Source organism: Haematobia irritans, chromosome 3 (genome assembly GCF_050003625.1).
Source record: "Haematobia irritans isolate KBUSLIRL chromosome 3, ASM5000362v1, whole genome shotgun sequence".
Lineage (NCBI taxonomy): Eukaryota > Metazoa > Arthropoda > Insecta > Diptera > Muscidae > Haematobia > Haematobia irritans.
This window is the reverse complement of record NC_134399.1, coordinates 101,668,518-101,688,142: the sequence shown is the minus strand read 5'-3', so window position 1 is coordinate 101,688,142 and position 19,625 is coordinate 101,668,518. Positions and strand designations below refer to the sequence as shown.

Here is a 19,625-nt window from a genome sequence, read left to right as displayed (position 1 = left end):
GGAAAATCGTTTGTGGTCAATATTTGTCTTATCTTTATTTCATTCTCCTTGTGGAATTCTACATCACTTATCCTTAAGATTCGATCTATAAAATTGATTGCTGTCATATGGATTTTACTTTTATTGTGTTTTGAATTATAATTTATTAGTCGTCCAGTTGCTGTTTGTTTTTGATACCAATTCAACCTCAAATAATTATCATCTCTCAGTATGTTACAGTCTAAATATGGTAGCTTGTTATCCTTCTCTAACTCCATTGTAAATTGTATTTGACTGTGGAATGAGTTTGATGCGTCAAGAGTACTTTCCAAGTCGGTTTTCTTTACTATAGCAAATATATCGTCCACATATTTTGTTATAATTCGAGGTTTCGGTATCTTGCTTAAGGATACGTCTAATAGATCTTGCATGATGATGTCAGCAATTATTGGAGATGCTGGAGATCCCATTGGCATTCCTTTCAATTGTTCATATGTCTTATCTTCATATTTGAAGTACCTACTGTCTTTGATGCAAAATAGTGCTAGTTCCTTGAAAATATCACGAGGTATTTTTGTATGATTTTTGATTAAGTCCCATTTCTTCTCAATCATTGCAATGGCTAGGTTTACCGGTATACTGGGAAACAGTGATACAACGTCAAACGATATCAGGATTTCATCATCTGTTAGCCTTACATTCTTAATCTTCGTTTTAAAGTCAATCGCGTCTTTTACATTGTATTTTGAATCTTTGGTGACGTTCTTTAAGATACTAGATATATATCTGCACATCTTATACGATGGTGCATTGAAAAAATTTTCTAAAGAAATAAAATTTTGACAAAAGTTTCTATAGAAATAAAATTTTGACAAAATTTTCTATAGAAATAAAAGTTTCTACAGAAAAAAAATTTTAAAAATAAATAAAGTTTTAAAAATATCTACAGCAATAAAATTTTGACACAATTTTCTATAGAAATAAAAATTTTATAAAACATTATTTTTTGGTTGGTAGTTTTTTGGTAAGATTATTTTTGGCTCGAGTGGCAACCGACAAAATTTCCTACAGAAATAAAATTTTGACAAAATTTTCTACAGAAATAAAATTTTGACAAAATTTTCTATGGAAATAAAATTTTGACACAATTTTCTATAGAAATAAAATTTCGACAAAATTTTCTATAGAAATAAAATTTTGTCAAAATTTTCCATAGAAATAAAATTTTGACAAAAGTTTCTATAGAAATAAAATTTAAACAAAAGTTTCTATAGAAATAAAATTTTGAAAAATAAATAAAGTTTTAAAAATATCTACAGCAATAAAATTTTGACAAAATTTTCTATAGAAATAAAAATTTTATAAAATAATATTTTTTGGTTGGTAGTTTGTTTGGTAAGATTATTTTTGGCTCGAGTGGCAACCTTGAATGGAATGCTGCACAAAATTGGTTCAAAGGGACAAACCCAGTTTGATTTTAACTTTTTATAACCCCCATCCTTTGAGGGGTATGTGTTACAAACGGAATAACATTGTCATTCCGTTTGTAACACATCGAAATATTGCTCTAAGACCCCATAAAGTATATATATTCTGGGTCGTGGTGAAATTCTGAGTCGATCTAGGCATGTCCGGCCGTCCGCCTGTTGAAATCACGCTAACTTCCGAACGAAACAAGCTATCGACTTCAAACTTGGCACAAGTAGTTGTTATTGATGCAGGTCGGTATTGGTATTGCAAATGGGTCATATCGGTTCACATTTACGTATAGCCCCCCATAAACGGACCCCCAGATTTGGCTTGCGGAGCCTATAAGAGTAGCATAATTCATCCGATCTGGCTGAAATTTGGTACATGGTGTAAGTATATGGTCTCGAACAACCATGCAAAAATTGGTACATATCACTCCATAATTATATATAGCCCCCATATAAACCGATCCCCAGATTTGACCTCCCGAGCCTCTTGCAGGAGCAAAATTTATCTGATCCGGTTGAAATTTGGTACGTGGTGTTGGTATATAGTCTCTCACAACCATGCAAAAATAGGTCCAAATCGGTCCACAATTATATATAGCCCCCATATAAACCGATCCCCAGTTTTGGCTTGCGGAGCCTCTAAGAGAAGCAAATTTCATCCGATCCAGCTGAAATTTGGTACATGGTGCTAGTAAATGGTCTTTATCAAATTCGATTGTAGATGACAGTCTTTAGTACAAGTTTCTATGCAATCCATGGTGGACGGTACATAAGATTCGGCCTGGCCGAACTTACGGCCGTATATACTTGTTTAAATTTTAAATTAATTTGTTTATTTCAATTTTTTTTAAAGAACTCTTTAATATCGTAAACGAAAGATCGAAATATACCTTAAGAAAAATCTTGTAACGGATGTAATTTTATCAAAATTTTATTAATAGAAAATTATATCGAAAATTTTTTAAAAAATTTATTTCTATAGAAAATTTTGTTAAAATTTTATTTCTATAAAAAATTTGTCAAAATTTTATTTCTATAGAAAATTTTGTCAAAATTTTATTTCTACAGAAAGTGTTGTCAAAATTTCATTTCTATAGGAAAATAAAGATATTAAAAAAATAATTGTGAAGTTCCTTTTAGTTGGAGCGGGATATTTTGCAAAATCTAGCAATCATCAGGAATTCTACCAATCTACCAAACAGTAAAAAATCTACCATTTTTGGTAGAATTCTACCAACTGTGGCAACCGTGGTTTGATCCCATAAAATTTGTCAATTGCTCAAAAAAGTTTCGTGTCGATTGATCGAAAGAAATACTCCAAAAATACGATCGCTTTCTTTCCAAAAACGTCTATGACATCGTGGCAGGGGATGAATCGTGGATATACGCGTATGAGCCCGAAAGTAAATAGCAGTCGACTGTACGAGATGAGCCAAATCCAACAAAAGTTTTTCGCGCACGAAGCACTTCCAAGCAAATGATCTCGTTGTTTTTTCGAAAAAAAAACTGGACATACCCATTTGTTTGCCAGAAGTCTTTCAAGAAATCAGGAAAACCAACCGACGAAGACGGATCACTCTTCACCATATCAATGCGAGCTCTCACACATCGGCTCAAACAACTGCACTCAAAACATGGCTAGTTCTAACTTAACGCCGAATGATTTTTTTTTTAATTCCCGTACGTAAAAAATAAAACGATACATCAATGTTTTTCGATACTTGGAGAAGCGATGTATGCGTTCAGACTGCATGTTTTGGAGATACTTCGACAAACTGACAAAAGTGCTTCGACAAATGGTTCAAACGCATGCATAAGTGTAAAGATCTTAATGGGGAATAGTTCGAAAAATAATAAAACTATGAATAATATATCAGAAGAAAGACTCATACCAAAATATAAAAGGCAAACCTCGTAAATACTGGTTCATATATAATATTTATCCCCGGTTTCATGAAGCACCGTAAGAGTAAAGTTTGCTAAACAACTCTTAAAATGTAATCCTGGCTATTTATTCGCACGTCAATTAGGAACTTAACATCTAAAAATCAACAAAATATCTTCAATTTACTTGTTGTTAAGTGACAGTTAAAGCCAAACCGTTACATATATAATATTTAATATATAATGCATATATATTTTAACCTATTAAACAATTTGAAATATAAAAAAAAACTATCCAGCAAAAAACAATTTATCGATTTTCTTTGACGTCCAAACATTTATAGCACCCACAAATATTCTATGACATTTAAAACTGCAGTACTTAGTGCCGAAAAAAACGACCATGTGATACCACCAAGTGATTGATGGATGACAGAAATGTAACAGCAACGGAACTTACCTCCTTGGTGTCAACCGGAAATATGGAACCCAATGTCGGCATCGAAACAAAACAAATTGCAGCAGTAAATAAAAGTATGCCATAGCATAGACAAGGCAAATGATGATCCTTGATCACGCGACATTGCAACAGGACTAAAATTATGGCAAATAACAGGCACACAAATGAATTGAAGACATTCTGAAAAAATCGAAAGACCATAGAATCAAACACCAAATCACAATAAAAAAGGACAATTTTAAATCAATGAAAATGCCATCACCGAAGTGCATTCCAAATAGGTGTGTTTGAACTTACATGAAATGTTGCAGCGTAATTATAGGTAAAGGATAAAGCAGCCATTACACCGCATAGCACCACAACTAAGGCCACCACACCCAGCACCGAAAAGCGTTGCAATTTGAGCGTATAACGTTGATACAGACATTCCAATTCATCATTTTCAAAACGTAGGGTATTCCAGGGACGACCACGTGTGGCTTTCACTGCATGATCCATGGTGGATAGGATTTTTTAGGGCTGTTTTGTTGTTAAACTAAGACCAAAAACTGTAACCACAAACCCAAAACGAATGGTAGGAAATAAAATGAGGATGAAGATTTGAAATAGAGCCCAACCAACCACCACTACCGCCTTTAAAGGGCGGTTATTTAAATGGTCGCAGCCAAAGCCTTAAAGTTTTTGGGAAATTTTCGTGAAAAAGACACCATTAAATCTGTAAGTAAAGAGAATAAAAATAAGAATGTTAATGTTTGTTCATTACTTTAATAAATAAAATAAAATAAATAAAATAAAATAAAATAAAATAAAATAAAATTAAATAAAATAAAATAAAATTAAATAAAATAAATGAAGTGATATTCATAATGCTCGACACCACAAGGTTAGGATTGAAAAAATAAAAAAAAATATATACGACCGTAAGTTCGGCCAGGCCGAATCTTATGTACCCTCCACCATGGATTGCGTAGAAACTTCTACTAGAGACGAGAGAGATTTTTCCCTAGAAAAATAATAAATATTGAATCTGGGGTGGAAAGTATACAAAGAGCTTCCAAAAAAGTAGTTTGGGTCCCCACTTTGTGATCCGAAAGTAGTGCAAACTTGGATCATCTCCAATGAATTTTACATGGGCTTGACACCACGGCATGACATTCTAACTACTTCCTGAGATGTTCTTTATTATTATGAATGCAAATAAGTATATACTGCCGTAAGTTCGGCCAGGCCGAAGCTTATATACCATCCACCATGGATTGCGTAGAAACTTCTACTGAAGATTGTCATCCGCAATCGAATAACTTGGGTTGCGGTAACACTTGCCGATGGCAAGGTATATTAAAACTTCCTAACACCGTCTTCTAAATTGCAAGGTAGTCCATACGTGGTATATATTAAACTAAACAAGGCCGATAAAATACGTATATAATTAAGCTTCACAACATTTTTTATATAAATAAAATGATGACAAAAGCTTTTATAGAAATAAAATTTTGACAATATTTTCTATAGAAGTAAAATTTGGACAATATTTTCTATAGAAGTAAAATTTGGACAATATTTTCTATAGAAGTAAAATTTTGACAAAATTTTCAATAGAAATAAAATTTTGACAAAATTTTCTATAGAAATAAAATTTTGACAATTTTTTTTGTAGAAATAAAATTTTTACAAAATTTTCTATACAAATAAAATTTTGACAAAATTTTCTTTAGAAATAAAACTTTGACAAAAGCTTTTATAGAAATAAAATTTTGACAAAGTAAAATTTTGACAATATTTTCTATAGAAGTAAAATTTGGACAAAATTTTCTATAGAACTAAAATTTTGACAAAATTTTCAATAGAAATAAAATTTTGACAAAATTTTCTATAGAAATAAAATTTGGACAAAATTTTCTATGGAACTAAAATTTTGACAAAATTTTCAATAGAAATAAAATTTTGACAAAATTTTCTATAGAAATAAAATTTTGACAAATTTTTTATAGAAATAAAATTTTGACAAAATTTTCTATGCAAATAAAATTTTGACAAAATTTTCTATAGAAATAAAATTTTGACAAAATTTTCTATAGAAATAAAATTTTGGTAGATTATTTTTGGCTCCAGTGGCAACCATGATTATGAACCGATATGGACCAATTTTTGTGTGATTGGCTATATATAACTATAGACCGATATGGAGCAATTGTGGCATGATTATTAGCGGCCATTTACTAACACCACGTTCCAAATTTCAACCGGATCGGATGAATTTTGCTTCTCCATGAGGCTCCGGAGGGCCAATCTGGGGATCAGTTTATATGGGGGCTATATATAATTATGGACCAATGTAGACCAATTTTTGCATACTTGTTAGAGACCGTATACTTACAACTTGTACCAAATTTCAGCCGGATCGTATGAAATTTGCTTCTCTTAGAGGCTCCGCAAGCCAAATCTGGGGATCGGTTTATATAGAGGCTATATATAATTATGGGTCGACGTGGACCAATTTTTGCATGATTGTTAGAGATCATATGCTAACATTATGTACTAAATTTCAGCCGGATCGGATGAAATTTTTCCCTTAGAGGCTCCGCAAGCCAAATCTGGGGATCGGTTTATATGGGGGCTATATATAATTTTGAACCGATTTGGGCCAATTTTTGCGTGGTTGTTAAAGACCGTATACTAACACCAAATTTCAACCGCATCGGATGAATTTGCTCCTCCAAGAGGCTACGCAAGCCAAATCTGAGCGTCGGTTTGTTTATATGGGGGCTATACGTAAAAGTGGACCGATATGGCCCATTTGCAATACCATCCGACCTACATCAATAACATCAATAATTCAAGTCGATAGCTAGTTTCGTTCGGAAGTTAGCGTGATTTCAACAGACGGACGGACGGACATGCTTAGATCGACTCAGAATTTCACCACGACCCAGAATATATATACTTTATGGGGTCTTAGAGCAATATTTCGAAGTGTTACAAACGGAATGAAAAGTTAATATACCCCACCCCCCTCCACCATCCTATGGTGGAGGGTATAAAAAAGAGCTTCCAAAAAAGTAGTTTGGATCCCCAATTTGTGATCCGGAAATAGTGCAAACTTGGATCATATCCAATGAATTTTACATGGGGTTGACACCGCGACAATACATTCTAACTACTTCCTGAGATGTTCTTTATTATTGTGAATGGAAAAAATAAAGAACCCTGGTTCAAATCTAACCAGCGGTAATTTTTTATTAAATATTTTTCTTAAAAAATATTTGTTTTATATTATACATCGTCTTTATTTTGTTTTTTGCATATATTTTGGTATAAACTTATTTTTTGTGTTTATTAAAAATGAGCAAAAAATTAAAAATTATCGTAGTTTGCAAAATCTTCTCAAAAGAACTTCCTTGGAAGTGATAAAGTCAAACGGCACAGGTTCAAATTCCATCGAGGATGATTTTTTTGTTTTTTTTTTTTTGATTTTCTAGTTTTTTTTTTTTTTTTTTTTTTTGTTTTGCAAAATTTAATTATCCAAATCTTAAATTTTCACTACAAACGGTCTATTCTGTTCTTTATAAGACTTGTCCAAAAGGACTGCATAGGAGGTGGAAAAAAATTAATGGGGGGATACGCTTTAAAAGAAATGTTTGTGGTACAACTTCCATTTGTTTTGCTTGGATGTTTAAAATGGGAAAGAGCAAAACTAAGAGTATCGAGAAACTACAGACGGACGTAATAGAGTCAAATTAATTAATAAAGATGATACTTTTGAACTTTTTCGGTACTTTTAGAATGAAATTGTACCGTGGTACTTCTATCTCGTGGTTTGTACGTTCTCAACACTCTCTTCAACCCTTCCACAAGCTATAAAGTATAAATGGACCCAACCTAATGTATGTGTTTGTATGCAACAATTCTTCATTTTCACATGGCTAAATTGGTGTCACGATATATTTTACAGCCATCCAAAATGGTATACGCTATACGTGTAGGTGTTAATGTTTTACTACTAATACGTATGTCATATTTCTAATATCCTGTAACAAACACTGTCACGATACTCATTTATTATGGGTGTTATATATATATGGATGAGAGTGGTTGCCTATGTTTGTGTATTTGTTGTTTCTACTGCTGTTGTTGTGTATACATGACAGCCTAAAAACTAAAATATGAATCGCTATGGATGAAAATATGTTGACATCGTTGTTTGTTCATTATTTTGTCCTTTGGGTTTTGATTATCATGCGCTTCGTCAACTGTGAAAATTTGAAAAATTATTTTTAGTTTTTCCTTCATTTCATATTAATTTTGTGGGTATCATTCCACTACCGATTTTAAAGGCTTTATTGGTGAATACCAATATGACCATTTTAGGAGACTGGAACATTTTATAGGAACAATTTTTTAAATATTAAGTGGTTGCTGTGAATAAAATGAAGAACAATTTCGTTGCGATAACAGCGGAAATTGTAATTGAAGTCATCCACTTAAATTGAAATAATCCATTTCGAGAGAGGAAATCAGTCCATTAACAAACTTCGATAAACAGGGACATTATTGATGCAACATAGGAAACTAGGTCCGAAGCCTTTACAACGCCGTAAAGAAATTAAGTGTACCGGGATTCGTAAAAAGGTCATTCAGAAAATATTAAAGGACTACAAGGAAAGAAGATTTCAGATCAGAAGATCATAACTGGAGAAATAATGCGAAGACGGTGCAGCGCATCTTTGACTTTTGTAGTCTTAGAAATGAACCTATGATCGTACAACCGAGGTGACTGAACGCTAAGTGGCGTCAGAAAGACAGACTCTGGAAAACAAATCGATGATGGATGATATGATGAGACTGGACGCATAAATGATGGACCAAGTTCTTTCCGGGCCACAATCATGCAAGCCGAAGGGCTGGATCAGCACTAACACAAAGCTATGAATCAATTACCATAGAGCAGGGATGATAAATGTTGTTGACGAAGCCAAAAGGTGCTAAACATAATATACAATTTAAACGCTATTGTAAAAGTACACTTATATTTAAATCTAGACCGATTTGGATTTTTTTCTTTCGATTTTCTAAAGTAATTATACCCTGCGCCACACTGTGGAACAGGGTATTATAAGTTAGTGCATATGTTTGTAACACCCAGAAGGAGACGAGATAGACACATGGTGTCTTTGGCAATAATGCTCAGGGTGGGTCCCTGAGTCGATATAACCATGTCCGTCTGTCCGTCCGTCCGTCCGTCCGTCTGTCTGTGAACACATTTTTGTGATCAAAGTCTAATTTGGGTCAGAATAGAACCCTATTGATTTTGGAAGAAATCGGTTCAGATTTAGGTATAGCTCCCATATATATCTTTCGCCCGATATACACTAATATGGACCCAGCAGCCAGAGTTTTATACCGCTTTGCTTGAAATTTTGTACAAACATAACACTTAGTCGTATAGTCAAGTGTGCAAAATTTGATTGAAATCGGTTCGGATTTAGATATAGCTCCCATATATATCTTTCGCCCGATATGGACTTAAATGGCCCCAGAAGCCAGATTTTTTGAAAATTGGTTGAAATTTTGCACTAGGAGTACAATTAGTAATATAGTCAAGTGTGCAAAATTTGATTGAAATCGGTTCAGATTTAGATATAGCTCCCATATATACCTTTCGCCCGATATGGACTAATATGGTCCTAGAAGTCAGAGTTTTGGCCCAATTTGTTTGAAATCTTGCACTAGGAGTACAATTAGTAGTGCAGTTAAGTGTGCAAAATTTGATTGAAATCGGGTCAGATTTAGATATAGCTCCCATATATATCTTTCGCCCGATATGGACTAATATGGTTCTAATAGCCAGAGTTTTGGCCCAATTTGGTTGAAATTTTGCACAGGGAGTAGATTTAGCATTGTAGCTATGCGTGCCAAATTTGAATGAAATCGGTTCAGATTTATATATAGCTCCCATATGTAGCTTTCGCCCGATTTACACTCATATGACCATAGAGGCCAATTTTTTACTCCGATTTAGTTGAAATTTTGCACAGGGTGTAGAATTAGCATTGTAGCTATACGTGCCCAATTTGGTTGAAATCGGTTCAGATTTAGATATAGCTCCCATATATATGTTTTTCTGATTTCGACAAAAGTGGTCAAAATACCAAAATTTTTCTGGTAAAATCGCCACTGCTTAGTCGAAAAGTTGTAAAAATTACTCTAATTTTCCTAAACATCTAATACATATATATCGAGCGACAAATCATAAAAAAAAACTTAAAATTGCTTCAGATTTAAATGTTTCCCATATTTTTTTACTAACATTGTGTTCCACCTTAGTGCATTAGCCGACTTAAATTTTGAGTCTATAGATTTTGTAGAAATCTATCAAATTCTGTCCAGATCGAGTGATATTTAAAAAATTTAGATCTACAAAATGGTGCAGGGTATAATATAGTCGGCCCCGCCCGACTTTAGACTTTCCTTACTTGTTTTATTTTGCAAAATTATTATACCCTCTACCATTGGACGGGGGGTATATTAACTTTGTCATTCCGTTTGTAACACATCGAAATATTGCTCTAAGACCCCGTAAAGTATAAATATTCTGGGTCGTGGTGAAATTCTGAGTCGATCTAAGCATGTCCGTCCGTCCGTCTGTTGAAATAACGCTAACTTCCGAACGAAACAAGCTATCGACTTGAAACTTGGCATAAGTAGTTGTTATTGATGTAAGTCAGATGGTATTGCAAATGGATGGTCCATTTGCATTTTTTTACGTATAGTCCCCACTTTTACGTATAGACCCCATATAAACCGACCCCCAGATTTGCCTTGCGGAGCCTCCTAGAGAAGCAAATTTCACCCGATCTGGTTGAAACTTGGTACGTGGTGATAGAATGTGGTCCTTAACAACCTTGCAAAAATTGGTCCATATCGGTTCATAATTATATATAGCCCCCATATAAACCGATCCCCAGATTTGACCTCCGGATGTTCTTAGTGGAGGAAAATTCATCCGATCCGTTTGAAACTTGGTAGGTGGTGTTAGTATAAAGGGTGATACGGTCAAAATTTGGTCATGGGAAAACGCGTGTAAATCGGTGAAATCGTTTATTTAAAAAATCAAATTAAATTTCTTTTTCAAGTTCAATTAGTATAAAATTCAGGAAAAATATTCAGTTAGGCTTTCGCTTTTCCAAATCCGAATGGCAGGGCCTCACGTTTGACACCTGCCATCAGATTTTGTACAGCCACCTTGTCCACCTTCTTCGCCGCAGAAAGCCAGTTTGCCTTGAACTGCTGCTCGTCCTTAGCAGTTTTTTTGGTCTTCTTTAGGTTCCGCTTGACAATAGCCCAGTATTTCTCAATTGGGCGGAGTTCTGGCGTGTTGGGAGGGTTCTTGACCTTGGGAACCACCTGCACGTTGTTGGCGGCGTACCACTCCATGGCCTTTTTACCGTAATGGCAAGATGCCAAATCCGGCCAAAACAGTACGGAACAACCGTGTTTCTTCAGGAAAGGCAGCAGACGTTTATTCAAACACTCTTTCACGTAAATTTCTTGGTTGACAGTCCCGGAAGCTATGAAAATGCTGCTTTTCAAGCCACAGGTACAGATGGCTTGCCAAACCAGATATTTCTTTGCGAACTTTGACAGTTTTATGTGCTTGAAAATATCTGCTACCTTTCCCCTTTCTTTTGCCGTATAAAACTCCTGTCGTCCATTACCACGCAGTCAAACTTCGTCAGCATCGTCGTGTACAGCCTCCGGGATCGCGCTTTGGCCGTCGTATTTTGTTTATCATCGCGATTTGGAGTCACTACCTTCTTGTAAGTCGATAGTCCGACTCGTTTTTTGGCTCGATGCACGGTTGTAGACGATACACCCAGCTTATTTGCGGCATCTCGGAGAGAGAGGTTAGGGTTTCGCTTGAAACTACCGGCAATTCTCTTTGTCGTCTCAGCGGCTTCCGGTTTTCGATTTCCCCCCGATCCAGACTTCCTGGCTGTCGACAAACGTTCCCCAAACACTTTAATTACATTTGTAACGGTTGATTTGGCAACTTTTAGCGATTTTGCCAGCTTTGCGTGCGAGTAGCTCGGATTTTCGCGATACGCGAGCAAAATTTTGATACGCTGCTCTTCTTGCTTGGACGGCATTTTAAAAACTGAAGAGTGAATTCCAAAATCAAAATAGGAGCAACATTCTACACACACACACCTTCAAAACGAGGGGTGTTCAGGTTTTTTAAATGCAAAATTGAAAGAAATACGTCAAGTTTATATTGACCAAATGGGTCCATAATTAAATATAGCCCCCATATAAACCGATCCCCAGATTTGACCTCTGGAGGCCCTTGGAGGAGCAACATTTATCTGATCCGTTTAAAATTTGGTACGTGGTGTATGTATATGGTCTCTAATAACCATGCAAAGATTGGTCGATAATTATATATAGCCCCATATAAACCGATCCCCAAATTTGACCTCCGGAACCTCTTGGAGGAGCAAAATTCATTCGATTCGGTTGAAATTTGGTGCATTGCGCTAGTATATGGCCGCTAACAACCACGCCAAAATTGGTCCATATCGGGCTAAAGTTATATATAGCCGATCCGCAATCACACAAAAATTGGTCCACATCGGTTCATAATCATGGTTGCCACTCGAGGCAAAAATAATCTACCAAAATTTTATATCTATAGAATTTTTGTCAAAATTTTATTTCTATCGAAAATTTTGTCAAAATTTTATTTTTATAGAAAATTTTGTAACGATTTTATTTCTATAGAAAATGTTCTCACGATTTTATTCATACAGAAAACTTTTTCAAAATTTAGTTGTATAGAAAATTTTGTCAAAATTTTATTTGTATAGAAATTTTTTTCAAAATTCTATTTGTATAGAAAATTTTCTCAAAATTTCTTTAGAAAAATGTGTCAAAATTTATTTCTATAGAAAATTTTGTGAACATTTTATTTCTATAGAAAATTTTGTCAAAATTTTATTTCTAAAGAAAATTTTGTCAAAATTTTATTTCTATAGAAAATTTTGTCAAAATTTATTTCTATAGAAAATTTTGTCAAAATTTTATTTCTATAGAAAAAATTTTCAAAATTTATTTCTATAGAAAATGTTGTCAAAATTTTATTTGTATAGAAATTTTTTCCAAAATTCTATTTGTATAGAAAATTTTCTCAAAATTTTATTTCTATAGAAAATTTTGTCAACATTTTATTTCTATAGAGTATTTTGTCAAAATTCATTTCTATAGAAAATGTTGTCAACATTTTATTTCTCTAGAAAATTTTGTCAAAATTTATTTCTATAGAAAATGTTGTCAAAATTTTATTTCTATAGAATTTTTTTTATTTCTATATAAAATGTTGTCAAACTGAATTATATACATATTTAATCGGTTTTTTTAGTTTAATATAAACCACGTATGGACTAAATTACAATTTAGAAGACGGTGATAGGAATTTTTAAGATACCTTGGCATTGGCAAGTGTTACTGCAACCCAAGTAATTCGACTGTGGATGGCAGTCTTCAGTAGAAGTTTCTATGCAATCCATAGTGGAGGCTACATAAGATTCGGCCTGGCCGAACTTACGGCCATATATACTTGTTTTTCTATAGAAAATTTTGTCAAAATTTTATTTCTATAAGGAATTTTGTCAAAATTTTATTTCTGAAAAAAAAAAACGTTGTCAAAATTTTTTTTCTATAGAAAATTTTGACAAAATTGTATTTCTGGAGACAATTTTGTCAAAATTTTATTTCTATAGTCAATTTTCTCAAAATTTTATTTCCATAGATTTTGACAAAATTTTATTTCGATAGAAAATTTTGTCAAAATTTTATTTCTATAGAAAATTTTGTCAAAATTTTATTTCTATAGACAATTTTGTCAAAATTTTATTTCTATAGACAATTTTGTCAAAATTTTTTTTCTATAGACAATGTTGTCAAAATTTTATTTCCATGGAAAATTTTGACAAAATTTTATTTCTATTGAAAATTTTTACAAAATTTTATTTCTTCAATGTCCGCTATTTGTAATTGTTATTGTTGAGTTGATAGCTGAGAAACGTTCACATTTAGGGGAGAATAACTCTGTATAGAGTAATTGTGGTCGTGCCACGGTGCTTTTGGTAGTCGAAATGTATGAAAAAAAGCACAAAAGTGTCAATTTTATCAACCCTGCCGTAGAGGTCACGCGAACTGAATGGCATTGGTATAGGGCGCATTGGTGTCGAATAGAAATTTCGAATGAAGTAGAATGAAAGATGTCTTGTTAGGACAGGGAGGTGTCAAACCATTACCTACGTCGCATCCCTGGATTTACGAAATGTAGACACCCCATATGGGGACAGTGATTCAAAACAAATTGGTGAAGTCGTTAAGAACATGAAGAATAGAATAGGAATAGGAGAAGTGTATATCAGCGTACAAGGGAATGGGAAACCCGGATACCCTTTTCAACTTTAATCCATTATTTCATTTACCGGCTATAACTATCACAGATTACTTAATTAATTAATGCGATAGAGTTGGGATATCTTTATATTACATAAATACAATGTATATTCTTATTACTAAATAGCTGTTCATTTAATTTCCATTAATTCAAATTTTCATTATTTAGTAATTGTGTTATAGAAATTTTGAGCAAGTGTCTATTTTGGGTAATATCGGTGGATTTTGCAATTGTGTTAAATAACGTTAAAGATCTAAACGGCCGAGAAGGTACATAAAATTGCATCAAAGCCATTAACTTTGGAATGTCAATTCTTGAATCCATTATATCTTTTACAAAAACAATGCTCTGAAGTTTACATCGATCCGATAACTTCTGAATGCGCAGTAATGGACAGCGGATTTCATAGGAAGGCTTGTTTGTAAAATGGAAATATTTCTTCAACTTAACCTCACCTAATGCGATATAAACTTTGAGATTAAGCAAGTTATACATTTTACCACTGACATTCACAGGTGCCCCGACTTTATGTTATTGAAATATTGCTATAGTTGTACAAACTCATAATATATGTAAATAATTTTATACAAACGCAACCATATCAAATATTCACTCCCTTGAATAGGGCATTGCGGTCTAAATGCTTTATTCAAATTCAGTATTCAATGGGTATATATTGTATATACATATGTGTGTGTGTGTAAACGTAGGGTAGTTTTCTAATGCGTATGTGTTGGTAAGTGTTATTCTTGAAAATTTTCCATATAAAAAGAAAAACACTTTTTTTCTTGCATTAGTCAGTTTAAGCACTTCAAAGGCCACACCACTTTAGAGAGAAAAGAGCACTTGCCATGTTGTTATTCCTCTACAGAGATGCGATGACGATGATGATTATCATTTTCTTTAAAATGATAATCCTATGGAGATGAATACATAGAAAAAATATGAAACCAAAATCAATTCATCTTTAAATGTGTCCATGAATATTGTGATTAAATCAATTGCGTATATTTAATAATGAACGTATATAGACATTTGCATTATGTTCCGCATTTATACGGATATTGCATTAAATACAATAAGAAGTTTTATATTTATATTTTACCTGTTTAAAAAAAGAAGGTTCAGGAAAACCTCATCCACATTACACTTCTAAAATCCATTAGAACTTTTGATTTCATTTCCTTATAAAAAAAGAATTTAATATCCACTTTTAGAGGATTTCAAGTCTGTCATAATTTTATTTCTATAGAATATTTTGTCAAAACTTTATTTTAAATTTTACAATTATTTGGACGTTAACTGCCTGCTTCGGTATCAGGCTAACATGAAAAATAAAAAAAACTTTTTTTCTACAGAAAATTTTGTCAAAATTTTATATCTTTAGAAAATTTCGTCAAAATTTTATATCTATAGGAAATTTTGTCAATATTTAATTTCAATAGAAAATTTTGTCAAAATTTTACTTCTATAGAAAATTTTGTCAACGTTTAATTTCTATAGAAAATTTTGTCAACATTTAATTTCTATAGAAAATTTTGTAAAAATTTTATTTCCACCGAAAATTGTGTCAAAATTTTATTTCTATAGAGGATTTCAATAGAAGATTTTTGTAAAAATCTTGTTTCTGTAAATATTGTTGTCAAAATTTTATTTCCACCGCAAATTGTGTCAAAATTTTATTTCTATAGAAAATTTTGTCAAAATTTTATTTCTATAGAATATTTTGTCAACATTTTATTTCTATATAAAATTTTGTCACAACTTTATTTCGAAAGAAAATTTTGTCAAAATTTTATTTCAATAGAAAATTGTGTCAAAATTTTATTTCTATAGAAAATTTTGTCAAAATCTTGTTTCTGTAAATATTGTTGTAAAAATTTTGTTTCTATAGGAAACTTTGTCAAAATTTTATTTCTATAGAACATTTTGTCAGAATTTTATTTCTATAGAAAATTTTGGCAACTTTTGATTTCTATAGAAAATTTGTCAAAATTTTGTTTCTATAGACAATTTTGTCAAATTTCTATTTTTATAGAAAATCTTGTCAAAATCTTATTTCTATGGAAAATTTTGTCAATATTTAATTTCTATAGAAAATTTTGGCAAAATTTTACTTCTATAGAAAATTTTGTCAAAATTTTATTTTTATAGAAAATTTTGTGAAACTTTTATTTCTATAGAAATTTTTGTCAAAATTTTATTTCTATAGAAAATTTTGTCAGAATTTTAATTTCTGTAGAAATTTTTGTCAAAATTTTATTTCTATAGACAATTTTGTCAAATTTCTATTTTTATAGAAAATCTTGTCAAAAATTTTTTTTAAATTTTTTTGTAAAAATTTTATTTGTAATATAATATTTTTTTTTTCAAAATTTTATGTCTATAGATTTTTTTTTTTTGAAAATTGTATTTCTATGAAAAATTTTTACGGTGTAATTCATTTCTTTGCATCGTTTGCATCAATAGAAAATTGTGTTAAAATTTTATTTCTATTGAAAATTTTGTCAAAATGTTATTTCTATAGAAAATTTTGTCACAATTTTATTTCTGTAGAAATTTTTGTCAAAAATTTCTTTCTATACCAATTGTTGTCAACATTTTATTTCTGTAGAAAATTTTGTCAAAAATTTAATTCTATATAACATTTTGTCAAAATTTTATTTCTATAGAAAACTTTGTCATAATTTTATTTCTATGGAAAATTTTGTCAAAATTGTATTTTTATAGAAAATTTTGTCAAAATCGTGTTTCTGTAGAAATTGTTGTAAAATTTTGTTTCTTTAAAAAATTTTGTCAAAATTTTATTTCTATAGACAATTTTGTCAAATTTCTATTTTTATAGAAAATCTTGTCAAAATTTTTTTTCTATAGAAAATTTTGTCAAAATTTTATTTCTATAGAAAATATTGTCAAAATGTTATTTTTATAGAAAATTTTGTCAAAATTTTATTTCTATAGAAAATTTTGTCGAAATATTATTTCTATATAAAATTTTGTCAAAATTTTATTTCTATAGAAAATTTTGTCAACATTTTATTTCCATAGAAAATTTTGTCAAAATTTTATTTCTATAGAAAATTTTGTCAAAATTTCATTTCTATAGAAGATTTTGTCACAATTTTATTTCTATAGAAAAATTTGTCCATATTTTATTTCTATAGAAAATTTTGTCAAAATGTCATTTCTATAGAAAATTTTGTCACAATTTTATTTCAGTAGAAATTTTTGTCAAACATTTCTTCCTATACAAATTGTTGTCAACATTTTATTTCTATAGAAAATTTTGTCAACATTTAATGCTATAGAAAATTTTGTCAAAAATTTATTTCTATAGAAAATTGTGTCAAAATTTTATTTCTATAGAAAATTTTGTCAGAATTTTATTTCTATAGAAATTTTTGTCAACATTTTATTTCCGTAGAAAAATTTGTCCAAATTTCATTTCTATAGAAGATTTTGTCAAAATTGTATTTCTATAGATTTCTTTTTGTTACATTTTATGTCTATAGAAAATTTTCTCAAAATTGTATTTCTATATAAAATTTTATTTCTATGGACAATATAGTCAAAATTTTATTCTATAGAAAATTTTATCAAAATTTTATTTCTCTGTAGAAATTTTTGTCAAAAATTTCTTTCTATACAAATTGTTGTCAAAATTTTATTTGTATAGAAAATTTTGTCAGAATTTTATTTATATAGAAAATTTTGTCAACATTTTTTTTTTCTATAGAAAATTGTATCAAAATCTTGTTTCTATATAAAATTATGTCAAAATATTATTTCTATAGAAAATTCTGTAAACATTTTATTTCTAAAGAAAATTCTGTGAAACTTTTATTTCTATAGAAATTTTCGTGAAACTTTTATTTCTATAGAAATTTTAGTCAAAATTTTATTTCATTAGAAAATTCTGTAAAAATTTTATTTCTATAATGTTTTTGTTTTTTTTTTTTTTTCAAAATTGTATGTCTATAGAATTTTTATTTTTTTTGAAAATTTTATTTCTATGGAAAATTTTTACGGTGTAATTCATTTCTTTGCATCTTTTGATAACTTAAGTACTGCATACTAGAGCTGTTGAACTGTCATCTGTAGTGTGGCACAAACTGAAGACAACAGGTTCAACCGCATGTAGAAATATTCTTTGTAATACAATTACGAAATGTTTAAGCACAAATTGTGGCTATGAGATACAATTAAAAGGGAATAAAAAGAGATATGCTGTGCGTAGAACCAAGGGTAAAATGAAGATAGTAAAATGTAAACGGGAGATTACAAAGAAAACAAGTGTATACGTTCTTAATTTCTGCCGGGCCAAATCTTAACTAGCCACCATCATCATTCACATATAATCTAAACCTTTGAAAATTCTTCGTCGTAGTGAGCTTGTTGAATATATATAGAACTTCAGGGGAATTTGATGACAGATACTCTACCAAACAAAAATATATAGCAAAACATGGGCCGATACACACCATATTCGGCACACGTATTTATGGTACTAAAAAAAAGTTTGAAATCCAACCAAATCGGATATGGGGTGTCATGATGCTCAAGAAGTCAAATCGGTCTATGTGGGGGCTACAACAAAACATACACCGATACACATCATATTCGTCACACCTAATTACGGGCCACAAATACATCTAGATTTTGAATTCCAGATATTCGGATAAAATCTGTCTGGGATGCCTAGACGCTCAAAAAGTCAAATGAGGAGATCAGCCTATATGAGGGCAATAGCAAAACATAGACCGATACACACCATAGACCGATACACACCATCTTCGACACACTTGTTTATGGCACAAAAGTATCTCTTCATTTGCAAGAAATCAAATCGAGAGATCGGACTAAATGGGGGCTATACCAAAACGTGGATCGATACGCCTTATCTTCGGCCTATATTTTGAAATTCATGCAAATCGGAAAAATATTGTGGTGTCCAGAAGCCCAAGAAATCAAAGCATGGGCCGATTCACACCATGTTCTGCACACTTATTTACGGACCTAATCCTAGATTTTGACTTGCAGGCAAGTCGGATAAAAATTTGGATATCTGAACGCTAAAGAAGTCACATCGGGAGAACGGTGGATATGGGGGCTACACCAAAATATGGTCCGATACACAAACTGTTCGGCAGACAAAAATTGTAGACAAATCAGATAAAAATTGCGGTGTCCAGAAGCTCAAGAAATCAAATCAGGAGATCGGGCTATATGGTGCATATACCAAAATATGGCTATACTGCTAAGGACTATACTAAGGACTTTAAACATCCAGATTTTGAATTTCTGGGAAATCGGATAAAAATTGCGGTTTATTTCCATTTTGTGAAAGTTTTGTTTC

The 19,625-nt window shown here is 31.4% G+C and overlaps 1 protein-coding gene across 2 annotated transcripts in view; it reads right to left on the bottom strand.

The window, feature by feature from the left end:
* Positions 1-19,625, bottom strand: part of rut (adenylate cyclase rutabaga) — a 439,239-nt gene that overhangs the window by 87,342 nt on the left and 332,272 nt on the right. For both annotated transcript variants that reach the window (XM_075302255.1, XM_075302254.1), the window contains exons 4-5: positions 4,099-4,516; positions 3,802-3,981 (exon numbers count right to left, since the gene is read on the bottom strand). In XM_075302255.1, the coding sequence (XP_075158370.1) occupies positions 3,802-3,981; positions 4,099-4,299 (381 nt within the window). In that variant the 5' untranslated portion in view covers positions 4,300-4,516. The remainder of the gene's footprint in view (positions 1-3,801; positions 3,982-4,098; positions 4,517-19,625) is intronic.